Raw genomic sequence first — 26,428 nt, 5'->3', positions numbered from 1 at the left:
TTACTATTAAATTAAAGTTTAAACTCTTTTTTAGTATTTAATGTATATCAAAATGTGTTAGTCTATCATTTTCTTCCAGAGGTGGAGAGAGTACACAACTTCACTACTGGAGTAAAAGTACAGATACTCCTTGTCAAATATTACTCCAATACAAGTAAAAGTAGCTTAGTCAAAATATTACTTAAGAATTTTTTTAAACAAATATTAAAAAAAAAAAAAAAAGGTGATGACGGTCAAGCTGAGACGAGAAACTTAGAGCAAGGTAAGAAACAGCGCAGTTCGTTTGTGACGTAAGCCAGTGACGTAGCCTTCCTTTCAGCCAATGATTGGCGTCGTCCCATAATGCTTTGTATCACAAACCTCACGCGCGAACTCAACACTTTGTATTGTTGGAAGTGGCGTAATTTAAATTTAACTGCCGAACAAGGTACGTTTTTTTGTTGCTAATTACTGAAATCGATCTGAAATACTGATTCAGATCGATTTCAGTGTTTGTCAGTGCCGGTTAAAAAACATGTTTGTATGAATGTCAGTATATTACGGAAGTACTAACTCAACGTAGCCACTGTAGCAAATGCTACGAAGCTCGGTTAGCTCAGTCAGTTTAGCATCCGAACATAACGTAAACTAATGTAAAACTAGCAGCAGCCGTAGCGTGTCTTGTCGGGTAAGAAGTATCTCTAAGTGGTGACTAACGTTACTCGTTTTTATTCAAAAAATGTGTGTCGTATGTACGTGACATTAACGTCCAAGGTTTCCACGTGTTTCACAAACCTCAGCGAGTCATGTTAAACTCAGCTTACGTAAGCGGCATGGCTATTTTAAATGAGGACGATCCACCATCGAGTTCTTGGATTTATGACAGAAAGCATAACATATAGTTTTGTGTGTTGGGCAAACGCAGGGAGAGGTAGAGCAGGAATGCTTATTTTATGGATCCACATTGGAGATAAACAGTTTTTCACAGACGAGACAATTTATGTTTGGTACCGTGTCATTACAAGCTGAAACAAGTTAAGGACACCTCAAAAGTTTCAGGGACATTTTGTGGTTTTCACTTTTTTATTAATTGCAAAATTCCTTCGTGGAGGTGTCTCTAATTGTTGTCAAATTTATTCTGCAGCATGTCAACAATCTGTAATATACAACCACAGTGATAAAGAACAAGTAGTCCTGCATCAGAGAGTTTGCCCCCCCCCAGAGTCCTGCTTTCAACATCAAAACGGGATTACATGAAGACACAGGATACACACCAAGACTGCCTAAATCCACTAAAGAACAGTGGTATGTTCTCCAGAGTGCTTGGATCAACCCATCTGCCAAGTACCTTGAAAAACTGTGCAGGGGAATCAGTGCTGTTAGCCAAAAGTTTGTAACCATTTGGTTGGTAATAGTAAAATGTGTCTGCACTTGTGAAAGCCGATCTCCAAAAGTATCTTCTTTGGTTATTTTGAATTCTGGAGCTGGAGAGGCCAGTAATGACAACGAGCAACAACTGTTCATTTCTTAAAGGTACTGTACATCATCACAGTTTTACCACAGTAAATCCAGGCTGAATTTTATATCATGTAGTTTAAATGTATGACTGCACTGTGTCTGCAGATGTTGTTGCCTTTGTTGATGTGTGGTCATCAGACAAAACAGCAAACTATTCAAAAGCATTTGTTCAGCAGCTGCAAGAAATGGGCGCTCAGGTGAGATCTTAGGGCACATAAAGACATTTCTATTCAATTGTGTATTTCTTAAATTCGCAGACCCAACATGTGTATAATTTGCCTTCTCTAGATATCAAAAACATTCAATAAACAAGTCACACACGTAGTCTTCAGCAACGGTCATCTGTCTACATGGAAAAAAGCCAAGAAAAGTGACGTGAAGCTTGTGTCTGTTCTTTGGGTAGTCAGGTATGAGTTGTGTCCTTTCTATAATATGAATAATTCTGATTGTTTTGTTGTCGTTTTTCATTGTGTTATGAAGTTATGCAAGATTTTATTGGGAATTCTAAGTTGAATCTCATAAAGTAGCTTGTTTTTTGTAAAATGATCTCCAGATGTTATGATGATGGTGTGCGTGCAGAAGAAGAGTTGTATCCAGCCTTAAATGATGAAAGCAATCCTGTGTTGAAAAACAAGAAAGTGAGTACAGCTTGATTTACATATGATTATTCTGTACTGTAATCAGAGTTTGATCACTTTTTGCTTATGTGTAGATTTTGTGCAGATTTTGGCTCAGTTTAAGTCATTTTAGAAGGTGTTGTGTGGTCATATATCAAATGTCATAAATACAAAATTTAATTTAAAGTGCATTACTCTATATTAAATTGAAGGAAATTGCCTTTTTTGTGGCATTCATTGCTGTAATTCATTCAGTGAACTGGCTTTAGATTTAATTTTTTGTCCCATTACTACGTTACATTAATAAGAAAGCAGTCTTTTAATGTATGCTCTTTTAATTGACGTTTGAATTTTATATTTAAATTCTTCAAGTTTGCATGCATTTTCTTCCTGTTGAAAAATGCTTCTTGTTTTGTCTGCAGCATCGCTGTATGCAGCCAAAAGATTCTCCAGAGAGGACACCTGAAAACGACAAGCGCATGAGGAAAAAATTAAACAAGATGATGAAAGACCTTCCTCTAAAACAACATATCTGTAAGAGATTAGTGCACCTTTGGAAATGTTTACATAGGATTGAAGGATGTAGTTTGACATCTCTGAATATTTTTTTACACAGCTACAGATGTGTCACCCATCATCATTGATGAAGAGAATGGAATAGTTTATAGTCCTGCCTTGAAAAGATCAGATTATATGGCGCAGCGTTTGAAGGACATGAAAGAGAAGAGGGAAAACATCTCACCCACTGGTATGTGTATCAGCAGGTGCACAGGCTGATGGACTGACAAGACCTGAAAACATTTCAAAACTTTTGAAACACCAACAAATTCTTTCAAATTTCACTTTCTTTCAGCTTCACAGATGGTAGAATCCTGCTCACCCACCGGACTCAAGCCTTTTCTTGGGAGCACACCAACTGTCGTCAGATTATTTAGTAAGGAAATTTGAATTCTGATCCTCTTACCGATCAATGAAAAGTTGTAATGCAGTTTCTATTCTTCCCGCTCCCAGGATCTGTTCCTAAATTTGTAGGGAAGGGACAACTGATATTAAAATTAGATTTTGTAGGCAGATTTAGGACCATGGTGAGTGCTTCAAATATTCCCACATGCTTGTTTCTCTCAAGGTCTTGTACCGTAATTTCTGGATTATAAAACACTACTTTTTTCACACGCTGTAAAGCCTGTGGCTTAAACAACTATGCGGCTAATTTATGGATATTTACGGGTAACGAGCTTCATGCCACCATTATATTTAGTGTCACATCAGACCAATGAAATTAGCGAACAGGTCACAGTAGACCAAAGAAATTATTCGAATTAAATTAAACGCACCCACACTAAATTCTTCAGATCAGTCATTTACTTTGCACTTCATGCACACACCCTTATCATGGAAAACACAGGAAGCAATGCATATGATGCAGCTTTCAAGTTAAAGTCGATCGATCTGGCAAAAAGGCAAAATCTTTCTGTGTAACATTCTTCCTGCCATATGCAATTTCCTCCCATATTTCCGACACCTGCATCTTATAAACAAGTGTGGCCTATAGTCCGGAAATTACGGTAATAAGAAGTAAATTTTTTAAAAATGTAAAAAACAAACAAAAACAACTCATAACATTAAACACGCATTCCTGAAAAATTCCAATGAGTTATTCTCCAGTTTCAGTGAAATGCTGAGTCACAGAGGAGGAAGCAAGAAGTTGAATTGCCTTTTAAACATCCATGTTGTGCATAAATGTGTACTCTTTGGTATTTCTTTTGCATCTTATGGTTTTAGGGTTAGGGTTAGCCAACAGTAAATACAATTAGAATTTCGGAAAGAAAGTCTGCCTGCAAGAGTGATGCTAACAATGACTGAGATACAGAGCAACATTTGGAATCACCATCTGAATGTGCAGAAGTGATTAGTGTTTTACTCTGATTTGCTCAGACAGTCCCTAAAACACATCTCAGTCTTTGTAACTTGGTATATGAACATTTTCTCTAGCCTCTTGTGTACTTCGGCTTTCAAAAATGTCACAATTGCCATGTAGTGCCCATGCAATATGGATGTGAGCTTATAAACAGGAGCATCTGTCTGTGATTTTTGTACAGTCAGGGTCAGTGAAAGCCATTGCTAATCCTGTTTATTGCCCTGGGAAACAAAAACAATGAAACAAAACTGACTTAAGGGATGGATAAAACCCCTAATAACAATTATACTTTCTGTAATATAGATGACCAGTCGGATGACAATCCCAGTGCTTCTGTTGCTGAACCTGGTTGCTCACCTGATGAAGAAGAAGGGAAAATACAAGTTGCTGACCATGGCCATCTTGAAAAACACCACAGGAAAGGTTCTGAAAGGCCCTGGCTGTCACCGTGCCGTAATGTGCAGGTTGACGAAAGGATTTCAAGCCCTTTAAAATTTCCTGCCTTGGAGGACAAAAACGATGAAGAATGCAATCTAAATAAAAAGCTAAGGTCTTCAGTCAGAAAAAAACCAGCGGAGAAACCGACAACCAAAGATTTATTGGAATGTCCGCAACAGGATATGAGCAATAATGCTCATAATGAGAAATCCTCAAGCCCATTACCTAAAAAATCTAAAAAGGGAAAGCAAAAAATGAAAGCATCTAAATCTTTTACAAAGACTAAGACCAGTATTTGTTCCACTAATGTGAAAAGTTCCGATTACTTCTCATCACCATCCATGCCAAGTGATACAGCAGTTAAAGTCTCAGAGGAAACTGCTATTCAGTCACAAAAACAGAATATACACAAGCAAGCCAGATTATCATATTCGGCTTTGGTGCAATCTTTCACTCAATCTAATGAATCTCAGAGTGTTGCATCAGTTTTAACTGGCGATGATGATGTGTTTGAGGACTATTTCTCCCCAGCTAACCACCACCAGACATCAAGAAGATCCCTCATATCTAATGAAGACATTCCAATTCCTTTTGATTTTGAGTCTTTCCTGAAGAAGAGAAAACAAAGAAGTGAAAGCACTGGATCTGAAAGTTACACTAAAAAGAGGAAACTGGAAGAGAGTCAGAGTAGGGAAAATTTCAATCAGCAATCAACTGTGCACAGTCAACCACAACAGGGTGATAAAGAATCTCTGTCTGCTTTGGATAGTCTAAGTGCCAGTGTAACACTCAAGGATAAAGCAAGACAGAGCACATTGAGCACCATTAAAACTGATGCAGGAACACGCAGAAGAACATCTACATTAGTGCAACAAACTGTGTCATCGGAGGACACTACAGCATCACACCGGCAGAAAAACTCTGAAAGTGAGTAACGAGGTGATGAGAATTTAGAACCTGTTTACAATGGAAGAAAAAGTATCCAGACCTCCATCAGTATTATTAACTAAGTATTTAAACTTCCACTGTGGTGAAAGGATTGTAACGTATTAAACTTTTTCTGGAACAACTTCTCTGGGGAAAGATTAAGCTAATTCTCTAAAACTGAACTTTTGTGACTGTTACATTTTAAAGAGATGAATAAAGAAATAACTTTCAAAAGGGTGTTTTTATAAGAATATTCTGGTAATACTCTGCATGTGTTTGTCTTGCACTCACATAAATGTGTATCTGTGTGTGTGTGTGTGTACAAGTTTATATAAGGTTTGATATGTATTTTCCCTCAGGCCGTGGATTTTCTCCCACTATCCAAAAACATTTAAATTAGGTCAACTAGTAGTTTTAGTTTCCTGTAGAGATGTGTTTGTTTGTGCCTGAGTATGTGATAGATTCGCAGTCACACGGAAATGTTTCTCAACTGATGCTGACATTGCTGTATATGACATAAACCAATCTTGGAGAATCAGAAAAAAATAAGTGTGTGTGTGAGAGAGAGAGTAATGGTTTAAATACTATATAAGTTTTACATTAAGGTCACAGTTTAAGTGGAACCTCATAAAATTATTGTGTCACTCCTTCAGCTCTATTCATATTTGAAACTGAATATATTTCCTTTTGAGTGAATAGCAGTACTCTCCACTCCAATTATCAATTGGAGTGAATTGATAACACATTTACACAAATAGCCTGTTAATCATAGCTTTGTGTTAGAGAGCAAAGGTGATTAAACATTAATATACACAAAAGCAGACACAAACAAACAGTGCCTGCTGTCTGACACACCCCCACTGTTTTCAATTGTTTTTCTTGTTTTATGTGTAGGTGGAGGAAATGAATGTACAGTTGCAGATGGCTTGACAGAGATCCTATCTGACAGCAAAGAAAATCACAATAGGCAAACCAGCTTGTGTCTTCAAAAAATGGTCAAAACAAAGGTAAGAAGTGTGATTGTTTTTAAATGCCTACCTTAACTGAGCTTTGCAATTTGGTTTAACTTAAGATGAATTGATTACATTTGAAGTAAGAGTATGAAGTCGCCAGTAAGAAGCCTTTTGTTTGATCTGACCTCTGCTGTAACAGACAACTTCACATTTAAAATGATAGAGTGATTTAGAAAAAATGAAAAATCCAATATTTGCCAATGCCAATACCATTTTGTCAACTCTTAATACTTCGGTGTCTGCTAGATTGTATACATTGTTAACATAGCAATATTATTCTTGTGATGTAACACAATTTTTTCCCACAATTTTAATTTCAAACTGCCTCTACGCTTTGCAATGTGCATTTTCCTTCATTAAAAAAAAAAAAGAAAAAAAAATACTCATTCACACGAGCTTGTACTTTATCTTATTGCCCTTTGCAGGTGCAAAAAAATTACGAAAACCTGACTATTATGGTTTTCCTATTATAACTGAAGTTAAGGAAGTAAACTAAACTTTAGTGATGTGTGTAGTTGTGTGTATGTAATTCCCTTTTAAGTATTTCCTCCATAAGGTCATACACTTCCATAGCTGTAGGCGTTTGACACATCTAGCCAAGAGGTTCTGTCTGGTCCTCAGGGTTTCCTGTGTTTTGCATCTGTAATGGTAGCGTACAACTTCCTTGCTTGTGAAATGCACCTGGGCTTTGTTTTCGTTATAGTGGTAACCTCAACAAGCTGCAGCTGAAAAAAGTAAAATGTGATGTCATATTTCCCCTGGGCCCTCTGATGCATTGACTTTATTGCAGGCTGATTACAGAGGTGTTGTAGTTGTTTTCTTGGTTCTATGTGGATCATGAGGTCAGATGACTTTTTTTTTTGTGTGCGTGTTTTCCAAATTTATGCAAAATTGGAAGGCACCAACCTGCAATGAACTCTTGAAAGTTACGCCTGCATGGTTCAGCAGAAGGCAAACAGTGCAGGTCTGTTGCTTTCTGCTTCTTTTGTCAACTCATTTTTTTCAGTCATAAGCAAGCGTCTAAAGGTGCCAAATACTCTGTGTGACAACTAGTAATCTGTTGTTTTTACTCTCAGAACTGTGTATTTTTAATTGGCTCTCATAGCCAACACACCATCATTGTCTTTCTTTCATTTTGAAAGAAAGAATTTTTTTCAGTGGGCAGAAAAAGAGAAGCCATCAAGGAGCCCTAGTCATACACTTAAGAATTTCCTTCATTTGTGCTCCGAGACCCTGCTGCGGTTCACACTAGTTCTTTGTTGGCGACACATTATGCACAACTCATTTTTCATTGCTTGTTTTCCTGTACCACTGCTGCCAGAATTTGTCCACTGTATAAGATAAGCCAAAGTCCCCTTTGAGGAATCTTCTGGGGATTTTTTTTTTTCCCCAAACCAAAAGAATGAACACCCCATCTAGCTGCTGCTCTTTGGCTTAAGCAGAAGATGACCCTTTCATTGATCATTAACAAATTACAGAATAAAGCATTTTTCCTTATAGCAAAGAAAACTTCTACTAGGACAGACAGGGAGTTACATGAATGGATGTTGTGGCACCAGATACAGATACAGTATCATCGTCTTGCAGGAAAGGACCAGGTGGGCCCTATTTTCTTTACTGCTGCCCAGGTGTTTGTGTTGATGAATGCATTCTGTATGGAGGCAGAAGTGCATGGTCAGATGTACAGTTCTGTTGCAGGGGCCCTGAATATGTTTTTCACAACCCATGGCCTTGGTGTTTGATTTCCTCTTAGGTCTCTATGGAACAATATATCTGACAGGATTATTGAAAGTGGATGGGCTGTTTGGCATTTGAATAATCTTCCTTTGACATATTCACTGCATAAACCAGTTCCTAGCACTTAGGTCCCAAAAAATACATGCATTGAAATTTTCAAAGATTTTTTAAAAACTTGTAGATTTTATACCATCATGGTTGCTCTCTGGCTCAGACTTGTTCTGCTGGATGGTTGATGATTTCAAAACTTTCTCTCAGATTTTTGCTTCAAGTTCAATAAAATAAATTAAAAGATTCTTTTATCAACACTATATATACACTATATATACTCTATATCTATCTATATATATATGTACAGTACAGGCCAAAAGTTTGGACACACTTTCCTATTAATTTGAATGAGAAGGTGTGTCCAAACTTTTGGCCTGTACTGTATAAATATATATAGTTTATAGTTTATAGCTTTTAACAGACACAGAATTCATCCTTAAGAATGTGTTCAATTAATTGTATTCAATTCCTCCAGACTTCCAGCTTTCATCTGAATTTCTTAGAGTTAAATTTGTTTGCACTATATTAGTTCAACTGTCCAAGATCATTTAAGAAGAAAATACAAATTTGGTAAAGATAGTCTTTTAGCCCTGTCATAATTGTGTGTTTGATGTTTCAGGTAATGAGAACATTGGTCATGACAAGTATGCCCACTGAGTAAGTATACCAGAGAATTAAAACTTTACTTTACTTAACTTAAGATAGATGTCACCAGAAAACTTTTAATGCATGTGAGTGAGCAAGTTGTCTTGTTGTTAAATTTTAATATAGTTAAATTGTTTGTTTGGTTGCTTTCTACTCTCATCACCTTTTCTAGGCAGCAGAACACGGTGGTTCAGGTTGTGAAAGCACTGGGTGGGTTTTCAATTGTTGATCGAGTTTGTGAGAACACAACTCATGTGGTGTCAGGGGGTCACCGGCGGACTCTCAATATTCTGTTTGGCATAGCTCGTGGCTGCTGGATCCTCTCCTTTGAATGGGTATGTATTTTCTGAAGAAGCCATAGCATGTTATCGAAAAGCAATGTTGAGTTCTATGTCATCTTGCGTTGCTATTTTTCCTGGAGAAGATTCTGTGGTGCTTGGAGCAAAGGCAGTGGATTCCAGAAGAACCATATGAGCTTTCAGACCGATTTCCAGCAGCACAGGTTAGTCAAGTGCTAATCCACAACACAAATGCTGCCCATAGTAACTATTGCCATAAACCTCATTCTGTTTTCAATTTGTTATACAGTAAGATAAATTCATTTTAGATAGCAAATATACACCTTACGTTAGAGGACCGTATACATATATGCTCTGACAATAGCAAAGAGAAAGAACACTTTACCATAACAAAACCTTATACTTGTGTTAAAATATCTGCAAACCATTGCATTCAGGTTTTAAATCCTTTCAACATTACTATTGTAATGTTGTTATGTGATTGTAATATTTTGCCTATATATAAATAATTGTAACCATGAATTAAATCTTTTCACACTCAAAACTAATAAATGATTGTAAAACCAAAGCTGAGGAAGTCAGACGGAAACCTGTCATCAATTTTCAGTCCACTTGTTTTTTCTGAAGCATCCTGTGTGAAATGTGAATGTTGCCTCTTCCTGAACTCGTCATTCATGAATCACTGTCCCCTCCTGCAAATGCAAGGAAAGACATGAGGTCTTGATGCAGGCAGATGTCAGCAGATTTCCTGTTGACATTATGTGACGGCTTTTGTTATGACAGACAAAATATTTTTATGCATCCAAGACTTTTTACATTTCCTATACTCCTATGGATATGATTACGATACCTATAATGATTGGTAAACTACAAGCATCTCAGACACTGTGGCCTGTGGAGCATTTTGGCTTCAGCTGCCATCGGCGTTGATGAATAAAAACTGATTTCAGTAGCATTGTTTACAAAAAATTATTGTCATGGAGAATTTTACTTTTACAAATTCACTACTATGTAACTTTATATGCAAGACAAACGTTATTTGCATGCGTGTCCTCAGTGAATTTGCCGTAAGATTAGCAGACTGAATCATATATGTCACATGAGGCCAAGTTGGAGGCAAGTTTGCCATTTTAACATTTAAACTCAGCTGTTTGTTTACATATTTGACCTTTACAAGAAGTATTCTGAATCCTTGGTCAGGGTTATTTAAATGGAATCAACAGGATTTTTATTTAATTTGATAATGTACAAATACTTATTTTATCTAGATTCTTCTTAAAATTTCAAACAAAGGAACAACAAGAAAGTTTCAGAGAATTATGGGTTTTTATTTTGGAATAGAAATGATAAAACATGGCAGGAAATGTTGTGTTGATCTGGCATTTGTTTATAAACCAAGCTATTCAGTTTTATTGAGCAGAACACACACATTGTTGTGGAGAAAGTCCTAAGGGTTGTGTCTGAAGTTTTCTGCCTTGTGATTCTGGGTTACAGTCCAGTCCAGGTGAATGAGCTATTACATTAAACTACTCTAACAATACTTGGACAACTTCAGTCGCAGCTTCAAAAGAGTCATCACATAAATAAGAAAATACATTCCCAAATGGTTGCAATGAGATCATCATCATTTATAAGCATGTGAGAAGGTACTATAGAATTATATTAACATTTATCCTCTTAGTTTATGTGCAATCAAATCATTAACTCGCAAGGAACAAGGAGGCACTCAATATGTATCCAAAAAATCTCTCTATAATAATGTTAAATATCAGCCTTAAAATCTACATATAAATTAAACAATAAATGTACACTCACACAGGAAAAACAATTCTAAGAGATACAATTTTTGTGGCATTTTTACATTTGTGTTTTAGGAGTTCAACAGACTTTTTTCCACAACATATTACAACATATTACATCACTTTAAACCTGTTGCTCGTTGTACCATAGTCTCTTTCTTAAAATTATCTATTAGCAGCTTTTACTAAAAATCTATGGCTGCTTAAACTATATTGAAATCATTCAAGAAATTAAATTAATTAATATCACATTTCTCCTGTATGGTTAGTTAGCTATTGTAACTCAGTATGATTATGATACCTATAGTACGCTGTACAAACTTTAATGTGTATTTTGAATATAAATCATTGTCATTTAAAATTTTTCAGTCCACAGCTGATTTTTTTATTTTATTTTATTTTTGTAAAAACCCATTTCATTAAAATTATGAACATTTAAAAATGCACAAAATATTTGTTTTCAAAGATATGTAACAGTGTTTTCATTTAGTGCTTTGGCTTCCTTGAGATTTTTTTTTTTTTTTTTTTGGCTTTGTTGTTTGTTGCTGTTTATCAACCAAAGTTTCCTGCCCACTTTGTTTAATCGCAGAGTCAAAGTGGACCTGTGAATTCTGCTGGTCTTATCATCATTGTAGTGGATTTTAGCGAATAGCCAGAGCCTTTCCAGTAGTACCATTTGATGCCATTGAAGCGATTTGAGTTTTGGCCTCTCTGGTAATACATCCCATTCAAATTGGAGGGACCACAGGCATCAAACCACCAACCTAGAACATCAAAACACACATACATTTAAATGAAACATTGTCAAAGAACATAATACTTAAATTCCAAAACTGATTTTCATATGCAAATGTTGTAACTTTTAAGAAAGGGCTAGTTTGGTGGTTTCCTCCCACGAGCGTGCGAGCGTGAGTGGTTGTTCGTCTCTGTTTGTCTTTGTGTGTTGGCCCTGTGATAGACTGACGACCTGTCCAGGGTCTACCCCGCCTCTCGCCTGGGATTGGCTCCAGCATGCATTTAGGTTAAACCTTGTCTCTTGTGAATCCTGAATCTTAAAGGCAAACAAGCTAGAATATCTATTCCAGATAAAATCAAAAGATTTCAAAGAACGAACTGGCTTTTTTTATTTAAACATAAAGTATTAATAACTGTTATATAGCCCGTATGGAAGGAAAAGGATAATTACACTTTTGGCAGCATTGCATTTATAGGTATAGTTAAATTGAACACAGCTTTCTTTCTGTCATGTTATGTGTCAACAAACATTTCACATTTGTGAGCACACAAATTTTTGTTTTAGTCTTTAGAAATAGGGTGTATTTCATTTAACAGCATTGAAGAAGCCTGGCTCCACACCTTAGAAGCAGAAACATAGTAGGGCTGTATGTGATCATTTTTCTGCATCTGTTTTCTGTTGTGCTCACCACATTTAGTCACAGTTTTGTTCATTCAGAACATTCATATCTGTACTATGTGCACTGGGTAAGTGTCAGTCAGTTCCAACTGTACATAGTGTGCACATTGAGTCCTCTGTGAGGGACGTGTCATGGGTGAAAAAAGGGCATAGGGTTCGCTTTTTCATGCTTTCATGCTCATTTGACAGACCCAAATACAGACGGAAACAAACTTCTGGCACTGGAGTCACTGTGAAGGGAATGGAGGAGGACCTTTAGGCTCTGTTCCCAGACTATTAATGTCCGCCATTGTAGGGTCTGAATTCCCCATTGAGTTGATCAGTGATTAACTCTGAGCTAATTGTGGTCTTTGACCTGCCAACAAAGGTACAGGAGCCCTTAAAATGCCCTTGAAAATTTTTGAGGAAAGTGCCAAAATATTTGTGGTTTGGAATTTATTCCAAGTGTCCAATGCAAAATTATACAGTTTTTATATATTAGTGATGAATAGGTTATTTACAGAAATGTGGTTCTTACCCCCTGTTGTCAGTTGTGAACATTTGCAAACACACTTGTCATTGTCTGCGTCCTTTGTACTGAAATCACTTCCTGGCTGCCCGATGCTGCTTATTTTGCCTGCGGTTCCACTGTAGCCTTTAAGGTGTATCCTGTAGAATGGAAAAGGAAAAATTAAGGAAGAGGAGGAAGTTTGTGGCTACTGTTCCTCAAAAGGCAACATCCAACTCACTTCTATAGTTATTTGACCACAACTTTAATACTACTGGAACTAAACAGGATTTTAATACAAGAATTCAGCATGTGCTCACATAATATGTGTTTAATTATGCAGTTTCTTAATCAAGCAAATTGAAGTTTTCATGTTTTGCCATGCAGCTTTATCCAATACTTTTTTGTAATACTATATAAGTATATAAGTGTGTGTGTATATATATATATATATATATATATATATATATATATTTATTTTTCATTTATTTATTTATTTTTATTTCGGGGGGGTTGTTTGTTTGTTTGGACATGTAAACTATTGAGGCAAATAAGTGGACATCAAATTGATCATAGTTAAAGAGACTTGGACCTGAATAGAACTGTGTTGAATTGGGGTATTTAAAGATCTGTTTGCTAAACTCAATGGAGTATCGGTTCCTGAACTCTTCGCTTCAGAGAAGAAACACCCTGTACTGAATGTCAGAAATTGAAATAATTTTCAATATTTTATGTTTTTCAAATACTGATCAGTATTAGTGTTTGGGTTCATGCCAGAACATCAACATCAGGAAGTCAATTGTCTTGTAACTGGACAGTTATGGATAATTATCAACAGTTTCTATAATGTGTTGTGCCTCAATGTAGAAGCAGTAAGTCAGCAATTATCATTATGAGCTATCACAAAAATGTTTTTTGGCGAATAAATGGATGCATGGTGTGATCCAGGGAAGTTATATAAAAGTATAAAAGTCATCAGAATCGATGAATAGTCCACTTTATGGTAGAAATTACCACTCAGAGCAAAATAACCTTGAGAACTCTCAGTGTGGTCTTGACTGACAATAGACCAAGTGTAGAGAGTTAGCTCCTTCCTCAAACTGAATAATTTTTCTTCATTATTTACTCTAATTGAATTGCTGAAAAAATCTGATGTGTGTGAAAATCCAGACACAAACTGTGGTCTATGTCTGAGCTCCTTTCTCATTCACATCCAGACTTCTAGAACACGCTGTGTTAGAAAACACTTGTAGCCAAAGCTGCTTTATTTTTTTATATATAAGATATGAATGTATGAAAAAGATTTTTCTATGCTTCATTCAAGCCCTTAGAAGATTAATACACCTTGTTTTGTGCGGTACCACTTCTAAATTAGTATGAACAGAATTTTCACTTTCTTCTTAACCATTGCACAAATTTGGTTTGAAGGGTGCAGTTTAATTGCACTTCATGGCTGATTAGTCGAAAGTAGACTTCAGAAGCACTTTTGCAAGACAGATAGTAATATTTGCTGGTGGGCTTATTTATGTTTAATAACTTGAGCTACATGACCTGTTAAATTTTGAATGAGAGCAAAAGATTTGATAAAATATATGTACTTGTGTAGTAATTGCCACCTTGCATGCAACCCATTAGACATACAGACCTGTAATTTTGTGCTTCACTGTCAAGAGAAAATTGATCATATTGCGAATATCCAGAGTTTCCTTCCCAGTCATTCAGCTGGATCCTTAATTTGTAAGACTGTTGAGTTGTCAGCTTGGAGACAAATTCGTTTCCTAGCCAGAACTCAGATGAAGGTTCACCAAACCCCTGAAAGGCCAGAAAAGAAATGCAATTAAATCTAGATGAACTGCTAGAGCCATGCCGATTTACTTTTTTGTTAACAAAACTGGGAACAGTGGGCCAATGTGCTACTCATTTATTGGCCATTAGAATGACAGTTGTTTTTCCCTAAAATTGAGATATTTCTCAATTTAAGTACTCAAATAGATTCAGAAATTATAAAAAACAGTCCCACAAACCCACAAGAAAGAATGCCAGTTTTTAACTGAAAAGGAAATTGCATGAAGGTTTTCTTCTGGAATGATTGTTCTGTAGGGACTTTATATTAGACTTGAGTCATTTTGGCGTGATATTGGACCATTGCTCTCCTACTTGTCATTAGCAATGCTTGTCACTATAATTGGTTGCAGATTATAAACACAGTTTAGCTTCACAGACAAAAATATGAAATATGCGGTGATTGAATGTTGGGCTTAAAAATGTCAAATAGCTCAAATGACTGTGGTTTAAAATTTTAGAATGACTTTGACTGATAGCAGATAGAGACCTCTGCATAAGTGGCTGTTGTCCTTTCTTTTTGGAGTGTATCTCAGTCACTGGCAAAACCAAATCTGGCTACTGCATTTGTAATGAAAAGCGTAGCCTAGGTTATACATTTTTTTAAAGGAAGAATTTGTTCCTGATTGTTTCACCTTTTTGTACTCTTGCCACGTACGGTGAAAGTCAACGTGGCCATCCAAGCGTTTTTGTAGGACTGTCCAGCCACCTCCCTCTGTCTCCATGTCACAGAAAGCCTTCAAATACAAGAAAGAAGAAATAGGTGTAATTAATTATTTGAAATGAATGCTGTACAGTTCATATTCATTTATAATTTCACAATGCCATTTTACTGGATTCGGGATAAAACAAATTGCTGGCAAAGAATACAGAACTGAAGTCCAAGTCTATGTCCAAGTCTAATTAACTGAAAAGTATCTAAGGAGTTCTCAGTTTCAGCTCAAGCATTTGCATTGTTAATGGAAGTGTGAAAACATTTTAATTTAACTACCACACCCTCAAACACAATACTCTTTACTAAACTCTTCATCCATTAGTTTGCAGTGTTTCATTTACAAAGTTGTATAGGTGCCAGTTGGTCAGTGCATGTACGTGTACACCTCTCAGAGACACTGAGAGGTTATCTTTGACCCAGAAAAACAAGTCCTTTCTTATGCACCATGTTATGGAACCTGCCAAGTCCTGTTACAAGTCTTATTCTAGCTTTAGCTGATCTGAGGGCACTGTTTACTTAGATTAAAACAATGAAATGGGCAAACTTTACCTTAACCTCGATTGTAGTGTTGGGCAATGTGAGTGTGTAGACGCCACTTTGGGTATTCCCTGATTTGTAGACAGCAGCGCAGTCCATGAAATTGGTAGGGTTGTCCTGCATCATGCCAGTTTTTTTTTCTGTAGAGAATAATTACCCCTGTAAATTCGGCCTTACGCCATTGCAGAGCATTCAAGTGTTCTTCACATCTTCGAATAGTAAAAATGAGAATATTATAAGTAATGTCTTCAGCGTTAATGTGACTTCTGCATTAAGATTGGGCCTTTTTGTGCTCAAGTATTCGTGTACCATTTCATGTCCTGGAACACTCCGAATGATTGTGATAAAATTCTGGATCAATTAGTCAATACAACTGAACTGAATACTGTTAAGACTGGAAGAAGATGAACAGCTAGCCTGGCTTTGTCTAAGGATAATCAAATCTAAAACCACATATGGATTGCTTCTTAGCTCTGAGCAGTTGGCAGCCAACCAGCCCAAAGACTCCAGGAGGTTGTTCTCATCCAAGAAATAGTCTACCTTCATTTTAAAAGGTAAATAGAAAGTTTGTGTCAACTGTCTTGCATGAATTTCTCTACAAAGTGAACATGCATCTCCCTGTGTGAACGGCTCAGCTGGCTAGAGCAGGTGTAACAGTATAAAATAAGAAGATGCTAAGAAAAAAGTGCGAGTACGCCTCTCCTTGATACCATAGATAATATAGAGCGGTCGATGAAAGGTCAGGATGAGCTGGAATATGGGCTCACCTTGAGCTGAGCTGAGTGAGATGGTGTGAATTAGGTCGTTGACAGTGTCTAGTAGCTGCTGCTGCTGATGCTGTAGTACAGTGTTGTTGGAGGAGACTTTGAGCAGCTCCTTCTCCAGCTGGCCAATGATGACAGTCTGTCTCAGTATAAGAGTCTGGAGCTGATCCTTTTCTTCCTGAAGCAGCTTCAGCTCCACCTGTCTCTGCTCCTCCATCTGCTCCACCTTTTTCTCCAGGAAGCTGAGAGGCACACAACAGCAGCTCAACAGTGAGTTTTATCTTTGTTTGGCACATTGTTTCAATACACAACTGTCAGTGACCCTGAAAGTAATTTTTTTGCTACATGGTGTAGTTTCCTCACCTGTTTTTGTCATTCAGCTTGTTGATTTCATTTGTTTGGACAATTAGTTGCTTTTCCAACTTGTTGGTTGACAAGGAATTCTCAAGAAGCTGGCGCTCAAGTCGAGTTGTGTGATGAATTACCTACAAACAAAAATAATTATCAGTTCAGCTCTTTAATTTCTTGAGATTAACCATTATTACATATGTGGATTTTTCTATAGCCACATTATGATGTAAATTCTCAATTCAAATATGTCATATTAGGGAGGAGTAGTTATTTATTTATTTATTTATTTTAATATTTCATATACACTCAGTGTAGAGCATTAAGATCACACAGCCAAAAGTAATGCAGCTGAAACTACATCAAGAAGTTGTAGATTCAAATAAAATAAACTTTAAATCACACAGGAACATGTTACAAAAGAGCAAGAAACATGTGTGTAACAATTTTAAATTACATACATGTACAGAGGTTTACCTGGTTAAAAGGCAAGCTGTTTCTTTTTTTATTGCATTAGTGGAAAATGCATAATACACCCAGTTTACACTTCTAGAGTGAACAAACAGCCGTTTGCAAAATGGAAAAGCATGACAGGAAAGAACAAGTAATTCCAATACAGCAACATACCTGACCAAGGGGAAACTTTCAGAATCCACGTATTTTCACAGACAGATGTATTGAACTAAACTCCAGGGTTGGGGACCTTGCCTCTAATTTCCCATTTTGGAGGAACTGAACTCAGCAAAAAGCAGGTTGTTTACATGGATCCTAGCTATGTGTCTCCAATGGAGCTGTTGATGTCTTTGAACAGACGGATGTCTGATTGTGACAAACTGATAGACCCTTTCTGTGGGAATATGAGTGTGCTAATAACAGGAAATGCTGTACAGTTGGCTCACTTAAGGTCATTGACGTGTAGCCACAATAATAAACTGACGCAGTCATGCCTGTTTTTCCCCTGCTTATTTTTTCACACTCTGAAGCTGCATTATTTAATTCAGAGTACGGAAGATCACATTGCTTTGTGAAGAGGTCTGCTGTACTTACATATATGCAGGTGCAAACTGTCTCAGTACTTTATTGCATGTCAAAAATGTGCTTTTCTGCTTGTTTAGAAAAAAAACTAATAGTACAGCCTCACCTGTGCCTCCACATTGGTCAGTTTCCTTGTTTGCTCAGCAGTTTGACTCAGCAGGCTTGTACCAATTTCAATCATCGTAGCTGTGTGGTTGTGAACAGCAGACTGCTGGATTTGAACCATGTCCTGCTTCATACTGTCCTGTATGTAGTTCTCTAACTGCAGAAAAACGACAATTGGTTTTAATTGTGACGGTTACTTTTAAAAATTTTCATCATTTGTCATTAATCAGTGGTTGAAATCTGTGATGCAGCATTGCTTTCATGAGGTGACTCATACAGTTGATTGACAGCTGGATGCTCAAGGTGATGAGTGTGAAGTTATATTTTGTGGTCGATACATGGACTAACACTTATTTTGTAGTGATTGACCGGGATGCAGGTAATACCATTGTCATTGATTTTAATTTAGACTGTTGCCCACCTTTATAAACTAATATATAGTGTATATATTGTAATACCTATAGTATATTTATTACTAGTCTGTTCAAAATGTGTTCACTTTGAAACTTATCTATAGAGGGAATTGTGTATATATTATTGGTGTACTGTTTTGCTCCCTTCTTAAGCATATCAGATAAGGAAGTTTTTCCTCCCTTGCAAATAATATATGATCCATTTCAAGTCGGTTTTTTATCATTCAAAATGCTAAAAAATAATAGCATTGGACCAAAGTATAACATTCAAACATAGCCATTCCAATATTTAATGAGGGCCATTTGGATCGATTTACAGAGAAGTGTCCCATGAAAAGGTATTTCAAATTTTTAATTCATACACTAATACTTCAACGCCTTATTTAGTTGAAACAGGAAATCAAACTAATAAAATAAAAGATGAGTAAACTGTCACGAGTAAACAGTGAAGTATATAAAACGTGGAATTATGAGTTCACCCTTATCAAATATTTAACCTCTTAATCATAGTAATACAATGGCTCAGAATGTGCAGGGGGAGGCAAATGTTTCATCCTTACGAGATTTGTTCTTATCTACCTTACCCCATTGTCAGATTTAGACCACCACCAGTCATTAAGTTATTTCCTGTATGGTGTTCCTGAGTGGCAATCAGGTCACACGACTCGTAAACAGGATGGAAGTGTTGAGTGACGAGTTACATCCTTCATGACAGTCCACTTTGTTTACAACTGGAAACCAGTGTCATCTACAGTCAGTTTGTATAAGTACTATTGTTATTTACTCATCAGTCAGTAATGCAACCCCAAACAGCCAATTTTGTCATCAGCTTTCCTATTCCAAATAAAACAGCGGCAATTAGTGCTGATTTTGTTTGCCTTCCTCTCTTGGTGTTGTTGTTGTTGATGTTATTGAATACGCACAGAAATTTGTGGTAGGTGGAAGGTTTTCATTTGACTTTTTGTCAGGATATCCCATTGACAGTCAAGGATCTTATCAGTTGTTTACTCCGTATGCTTCAAAGGCATCACTGAGACATGACTGTATTCCTCATTCTCGCTAGTGCATAACAATAGTGTGTTTTCCCAAATTGTCCTTCCCAAGCTGCCAGAGTATTGATGGGATTTCCAAAAATTAAGTGATAATATTAAGAAATCCCAATCTCAAACCTGACACCCATCTCTCTATATACTAACATATTAATGGCTGTAGCACACTAGAGAACTTAATAAAGCCTGATGCTTCCCCCTTGGTCATACTGAGCCACAGCAAGGTACAATATCACTTCTGATTTCCATGGCAAAATCTCAGTTCTATTTTAGGATTGAACATTTGTTTTGTAGAACTTTTAATTCTCAGCTTTCACACCTTAACTGTAAGCTTTTCTATATTTATCCTCAAGTGCAAATTATTCCAGAGAAGTCATACAACCGTGTACATGCAACATATAAGTTGTACATACAGGTTACTGGAGTCATCCTTGGCATTATACAAAATAACAGAAACAGATAACACATGCAGTGAAAAGTAAAACTTTTTTTTTTTTTTAATTGTTAATTGGCAATGCCTTCTTTTTCTACATAGGAAATATGTAACCTGGCGCTCTATCAAATTTGCTGTTGGGCTTTGTAAAACGATGTAAAGTGTTGTGGATGTCCTTTCATTTACGATGCAGTAAGTCAGTTATTGTCTATGTGAGCTTAGTTACTGAGTAGCAGTGTCTAGATCATGAAGAACATCACAGACAAATGATCGCTGAGCTGTCCTGTGGCATGGATCACAGCATGTTTTATGTCACATGAGGGAAATTGTGTGATCAAGCTGTGAGGGGTTCTTGTCTTGTCTGGCTCGTCTTGTATAGCACTGATCATTAATCACACTCTGAAGTGGGTGAAGAGAGAGAGCCAGAAAAGAAACAGTCAGGTTCTTTCTCTCACTCAAGTAATGGCCAAAAAATTCTGAAAGGAAAGCATGTGTCCCTCGTGTGGACACCTGCCTTGAGTTTTTGTTAGTCATCTGAGCCATTATGTCTTTTTGTACTGAATAAAAGTGCACAGCACCACATTCAGTACATTTTTTCGTGTTCATTATCGTGTTTTCTCACTCAAACTACATTTCCAATCAGTTGGCTAGTCTTTGAAAGTAGAGAGAATTTTTGGAAAGATTTTTTTAAAATCTCTGCATTTCAGTCGCTTTACATTCATGGCTTTTTTTGTAATTTCTTAAGGAAGATTTCATTTCTTACTTTTTCTAGTTTGGCATGCAACAAAGAAATTGTTAGCCAAATAATCTGACACATGAAAAACACCTGTTCTTTGGGGGGGGTGTTTCTTGTCAGTCAGGATGCTGAAATTTGTCCCTTTTGCCTTCGTAAGTCAATTAGATACTCCCAGAAATTAAAAGTCTGCATACAGCAAAACACCATGTCTAAGCTTTGTGATATCATTGATATGACTTCACCTTACCTTTAGCAGCCACTGTGTGTTGTTCTCCATGATGATCTCCAGTTGTTCCAGCCTTTGAGCCGACTCGTCGTTGTCCATGGGTCCATCTTCTTGAACTGGATAGTTGTAGCTGTTGCTCTGGCTTTGGCAGTTGTTTTGCTCAGGCAGCAGAAAGGTGTAGCTGCATGGCCCGTTTTGGATCTGGTACTGTGTTTTACCAACAGCACTGTGCCCTGTCCCCAGACCAAGGCAGAAACTTACAACTAGCAAATCTACATTCAGCATCTTCACAGCAGAGTTATATTACCTAAAAATAAGTTTAGCCCAGTGTCAGTGTTCCTTTAAACTTCTTTTCAATCAATGCACGTCTTTTCCCAACAGCATCCAAGTGAAAACAATCCTCTTGAGGCTCTGCCGATTCCTTTTATTACCTCTCAGTGGTAGGAGGAGAAAAAGCCCATCAGGAGTTAGAGGTAGTGTTTCATTCCCATAAGTTACCAGTGCCAGACTACATGTGCTTGGCTTTCATCTAGCCCCCAGTCACTTGTTGGAGCTGCCAATGGCCCTTCTGATTAGCTAGTGATTTAACCACTCCCCCTTCTGTGGGGCCAGTCACTGTGAGGAGCAGTGAAGTGGAGAGTCCTTTTAGCACAGACTCAGTGAATAACACAGGAACGGATGCACAAACTACACATCTTTCACTATATCCTCTGTAATACCCACATGTTTTTTTCTGCTGTAGTAAAACAGCTACTCAGGATGCAGCTGTCCACCTTCAGGACACTGTGATAGTAGCCGTGTCCATCCCATTCATTGAAGAATGTTTCCCAGCCCATGACAAACACTAGCATCTTTGAACGGGAGATTCCGAGTAAAAGGCTATGCTAACATTACATTGTCTACTACAATTTTGTTACACAATTTCAAAAAAGGGGAAAAAACTAAATATGTATACACATACGTATTATTATTTTTTTCCTAGATCTTACTTTTGGTCACTGGTTCCTTATAAGTCATAGGTATAATGAAGGATTACTTGTTAAACTTTCAAACTTTCATAATGAATGTATTTTCATTTTCATTAATGATAAATGATTTTAATTTAAATTGCATACTTCTCAAATGTGAAAATAAGAGAATTTATGATTTTTATGTGATATGTGATTTTTATACTGTTCTGATGCTAATCAAAGGAAAAAACGCAACTTTTCATAACTTGTTTTCCGAAGCTCAAAGAAATGTTATTATCAGTGGAAAATGTTTACAGTAACTACTATGTAAGGTCTATTTTTTTCTGTAAGTGCAGCATTATTCTGGCAGTGACTGTGTCTGGAGGTCCTCGTGTCACAGTGGAGAATAGAGTGTAGGAGTGCAACACAGCTGTTTATTCAGTAGCTTCTCCTTTCTTCTATTTCTTAAATCCATGATTGAGGTTTATATTTTGTAATGGTGACTCTAAATCGGCATAACCACATTTAAATGTCAACTCCACTGTTGAATTTATTTGACAGGAAAGTCTTAGATTGGCCCTCTGCAATGGGATAGAAATACCATAACAGAATTGTAGGAAGCTGACTGATGTAATAGTTACTGTATACAGGAAATGCAACATATTTGAGGCACATTACCACAGAGGAAGGACTTGTCGTCATTCCAACCACACTGACTTTTTCAGGTGTTCATGCTGAATTAGTCAAACTCAAAATACATCTGTAATTGTAAGCCTTTTTTAATTGATCTAATCTATCTGCTTTATAAGTGAGGCACATTCTGTATTGTATGCCATGTGCCATGTGCTAGCCGTGAACAAACATTTTGCCTTCATCTGAACCATGGCACACACTCTGTTTGAATATATGGGGCTGTTAGGCTGTTAATTTATTCTTGGATCTGCGCAGACTCAGTGCATAACCAAAAAATGTACAGGCATATTGCATTAGTGGCTGCAGTGAAATTGATTTGGTTGTCAAAGCAAGAAGGTCGGATTTCCCATGTGGAGAACAAACAGATATTTGACACAATAAAATTCAGCTCATTTAAGCTAAAATGTTTCAAAATTGTTTATAAGAGAAAGCTTTTCAACATGGAGATTTAGAAAATTTGGCATGCTGGTGCCATGAAATGCGACAAACTAGCAGGCTTTTGTGTGCAGCTGGCTTACAGATGAGTGTTAGCATCCTATTTGAGAACACTGAGGTTTGATTTCCTAAACAGTACTTCTTTATTAAACAGGGAGACATGTGGCTTATTATAAATTTATCTTTAATTCAGGGTTCAACTAGATATGAAATTAAATTTATAAAAATCAAAACTTGAGGACACCATTGTAAAAATACTCAAATATATTTTTTGCTCATTGACTCTTAATGGAGGACCTTTGTCCATGCCTAATTGGCCATTTATTCTTTCACCACAAAGCCTCGTGCAAATACAGACACCAGACAGTTACATTTATTTAATCACATGAAGCCAAGTTTCCAGGGACATATTGTATTCTTAGCAGTAAAATCCTCATCATCCTCTGTGTTATTTTGTTCTTTTGTATTGCTCTGTTTTTTCCGAGATTTTACATTCTCTTTCCTCACATTATACACCTCATGTATAATCTTCAATCCTTCCCTTTAACTTACACAATGTGGGTTAACACTAACCTGACCTTGCCTCTGACCCCTCTGCCCATTCTCCGATTATTCATGTAAAGGGAAACCTGTGTGAACATTGACGAAAGGCGAAAAGCCTTAAAGCTTGTTTCCTGGATTTGAATTTAATAGGACAGATTGGCCCCCTTCAGTTAAGCAACTGACCTCTTCAAGTTACAGGGAAGGCCTGCACTGAGAGTCTCACACAGCAAACCCAACAAGACACAGAATCTTTAGATTAGATTAGGTGATAATTAATTTTATTCAATAGTTGGTCAGGGGTCTCCTTCCTGTAAAACTGATTATTTTAATGATACAAAAAATACCTTCTCTTTCAGCAATGACTTTGAAATGTTAACTCATGCAACTCAATTTGATATTTAGCTTCTCATTGTTGGAGCAATATAACTATGACTAGGAACCACCTTCAGGCCAGTTTCGGGATTGAACCAAGGTTTCAAATTAGCGGCTGTGGTGACTTTCATATTTGCTACCTTGGGGTAGAGCAGGCAAAGCGCAGGTGTAAAAAAATTAAATTAATGATGTCTGACTTCCATGTAGCTGCTTCAATATCAGGCACCTGGTGCTGGGCACGCTGGCTCACTTTCACTGTTATGGCTTACGGGGACAACAACACACAACAGAGCCATTGCTAATGATATTAGTAACACCTGGGTTAGTCCTACTATCTCATGTCATAATGTTGGCTGTGAAAAATATCCAGCTTCAAGGTCCAATTAACCAGAGGCTGCTTTCCCCAGTTTCCAGCCTCTGTGCTTCACTAAATGAAGTGGCAGTTTTCATTAGCTTCATATTCAGCATGGATATATTACTAGCCTCCAAGTGAAAAGAGTAGTTTCCAAAATGTCAAACTGTGACAATTCTGGAAAATGTGGATAGACTATCATGAGTTTATTGAAAAAGGAGTTATTCAGACGAACAGAAACAGCTTCTGACTCATCACATTCAGTACATTTTTACATTTTAATAATTTTAATATACCTATTATTCACCAAAATCATACATTATCTAAAGGCACTTTATGGAGCACATTATTATGAAATGAAACCCAACAGTTCCTACCATGAGCAAGCACTTGGCAACAACTTAGAGGAAAAGTTCCACATTAACAGGAAGAAACTCCAGACATAACCAGACTTGGGGTCGGCTGCCGTCTGCATCAAGCAGTTAGGGGTAGCAGAGCCGGGGATACCTGCAGGATGAGGACTGAGGGGGGAAATCTCTGATAGCAGTAGTCCACCATCTCATTTAAGTTTCCCCTATCAGATCTGTCGTCTCCAGAGACACCTGTCTGCTGGGGAGCACCAGCAGGACCTGTTCCAAGACCAGCCAGCCATTTTTGTGTCCCAGCACTCCCAGCCACCCTCACAGAGTCTTGTAGAGCTAATCCAGCTCTGTGGTGGAAGAGTCTGCAGAACTGTGCGGCAGGCGGGCATTTGCGTAGGGAGGTACAGAGGCAGGAGACCGGAGGGAACCAGAATCCTGTCTGAGCAGTGGGTTCTGGGTAAGACATTTTCTGCTAATCTAATTTAAATGATAAAGTATCTAATCATCTCACAAAGGCCTTTTTTTTTTTCCAGATAGTATCACACATCTGAAGCAGCTGTCTTATGATGACTATGATTTGGAGTGAAGTACAATATTTTTTTTTGCTGTGAAGTTTAGTTTTAAATTTTTGTGTTTTATGCTGCACAGTGCTTGGTCACACCACACATACCCTCCTTATCTTCATTAAAGTTTCTCTCATTTACAGTGTCATTTTCTTGTTTTATAAGTGTGTTTTGAGGCTTATCAAACATTTCAAATATTCTACTATACTATTTTAACTTTTTTTTTTTTTACTTATCGTTAAAAAACCTAACTAACCCTAACTCTCGCCACGAAAACATCACACCTCTGAAGACTTAACTATTGGTTGTCCATGTTACTGTGTGAATGGTTTAACATACTATATGACCATTTTATTTCATTTCCCATTATGTAGCAACCACTACTGCATACCACTGTGTGTTCCCCAATGAGAACTGAGCCAACATGTTTTCTGTTTATGTGACTTCAGTGTGACTTTTCAGTTTATTTTTCTGAGCCAGCTGAATACTCTTGTAAGTAAAAGTAGAAGAACCATCATTTATGGAAATGTTTTATTGATGTCATTGTTAATAAAATATTGTTTTCTGTGTAACTTTTTTGGTGGTTTTAGTATATTTTGTTAAATGAACTAGACTTGAATAATAAATACATTTGGTTTAAGTTGACCACCAGAGATACTTACTGGGTAATATCACCATTTGTTTATTTTCATTTTTCCAGGTTTTGTTTTATTGTTATTAGACTGATTCAGCTGTGATCATTTTAAATGAAGTCAAACCAATGGAGCACCCTTTTCAGAATACCAACTTTTTTGGTTAGGACAAAAAATGACAAAATTATGAGATGGTTATTTATTACAGCCTAAGCCAACACTTGTCAGTCATATGAATTCAGCAGAGAAGGAAAAAAAAACACTTTACTCATTAATATGCCATACAGATATGAACTAGAGCTTATTTATAGTTTTCAGAGAAAGTTTTCTAAAATAATTTTATGCATCCCAAACTTCTGATATGTTTTTATCATGTAAAAAGAAATCAAAGGAAAACCAATCAAATATATAATGTATAAAATAGAACAGGGATTTACCAATTACATAAATGCATAAGTTGTTAGTTTTAGCTGTGACACTT

The 26,428-nt window shown here is 36.9% G+C and overlaps 2 protein-coding genes across 6 annotated transcripts; one reads left to right on the top strand and one right to left on the bottom strand.

Moving 5' to 3' along the window:
- Positions 1-354: 354 nt before the first annotated feature.
- mcph1 (microcephalin 1) lies at positions 355-25,873 on the top strand. Of its 2 annotated transcripts, none has more exons than XM_029520321.1 (15): positions 355-427; positions 1,124-1,512; positions 1,603-1,694; positions 1,786-1,904; positions 2,051-2,135; positions 2,537-2,648; positions 2,731-2,862; positions 2,968-3,048; positions 4,336-5,397; positions 6,292-6,404; positions 8,818-8,855; positions 9,016-9,178; positions 9,268-9,345; positions 24,972-25,209; positions 25,286-25,873. In XM_029520321.1, the coding sequence occupies exons 2-15, from the start codon at positions 1,479-1,481 to the stop codon at positions 25,336-25,338; spliced, it is 2,400 nt and encodes a 799-aa protein (XP_029376181.1). In that variant the 5' UTR covers positions 355-427; positions 1,124-1,478; the 3' UTR covers positions 25,339-25,873. The 2 variants fall into 2 exon arrangements, with proteins under 2 accessions (XP_029376181.1, XP_029376180.1); XM_029520320.1 differs by having other exon boundaries at positions 9,265-9,345.
- angpt2a (angiopoietin 2a) lies at positions 11,427-21,524 on the bottom strand. 4 transcript variants are annotated; one of them, XM_029520339.1, is made up of 10 exons: positions 21,067-21,524; positions 18,190-18,345; positions 17,064-17,185; positions 16,719-16,942; positions 16,390-16,418; positions 15,949-16,053; positions 15,320-15,421; positions 14,488-14,654; positions 12,873-13,003; positions 11,427-11,705 (listed from the first exon to the last, which is right to left on the bottom strand). In XM_029520339.1, the coding sequence occupies exons 1-10, from the start codon at positions 21,328-21,330 to the stop codon at positions 11,533-11,535; spliced, it is 1,473 nt and encodes a 490-aa protein (XP_029376199.1). In that variant the 5' UTR covers positions 21,331-21,524; the 3' UTR covers positions 11,427-11,532. The 4 variants fall into 4 exon arrangements, with proteins under 4 accessions (XP_029376199.1, XP_029376198.1, XP_029376197.1 ...); XM_029520338.1 differs by lacking the exon at positions 16,390-16,418 and having other exon boundaries at positions 15,949-16,055; positions 16,677-16,942; XM_029520337.1 differs by lacking the exon at positions 16,390-16,418 and having other exon boundaries at positions 15,949-16,076; positions 16,704-16,942.
- Positions 25,874-26,428: the final 555 nt, after the last annotated feature.

This window comes from Echeneis naucrates, chromosome 15 (genome assembly GCF_900963305.1).
Source record: "Echeneis naucrates chromosome 15, fEcheNa1.1, whole genome shotgun sequence".
NCBI classification, from domain to species: Eukaryota; Metazoa; Chordata; class Actinopteri; order Carangiformes; family Echeneidae; genus Echeneis; species Echeneis naucrates.
This window is presented reverse-complemented; position numbering and strand designations above follow the sequence as displayed.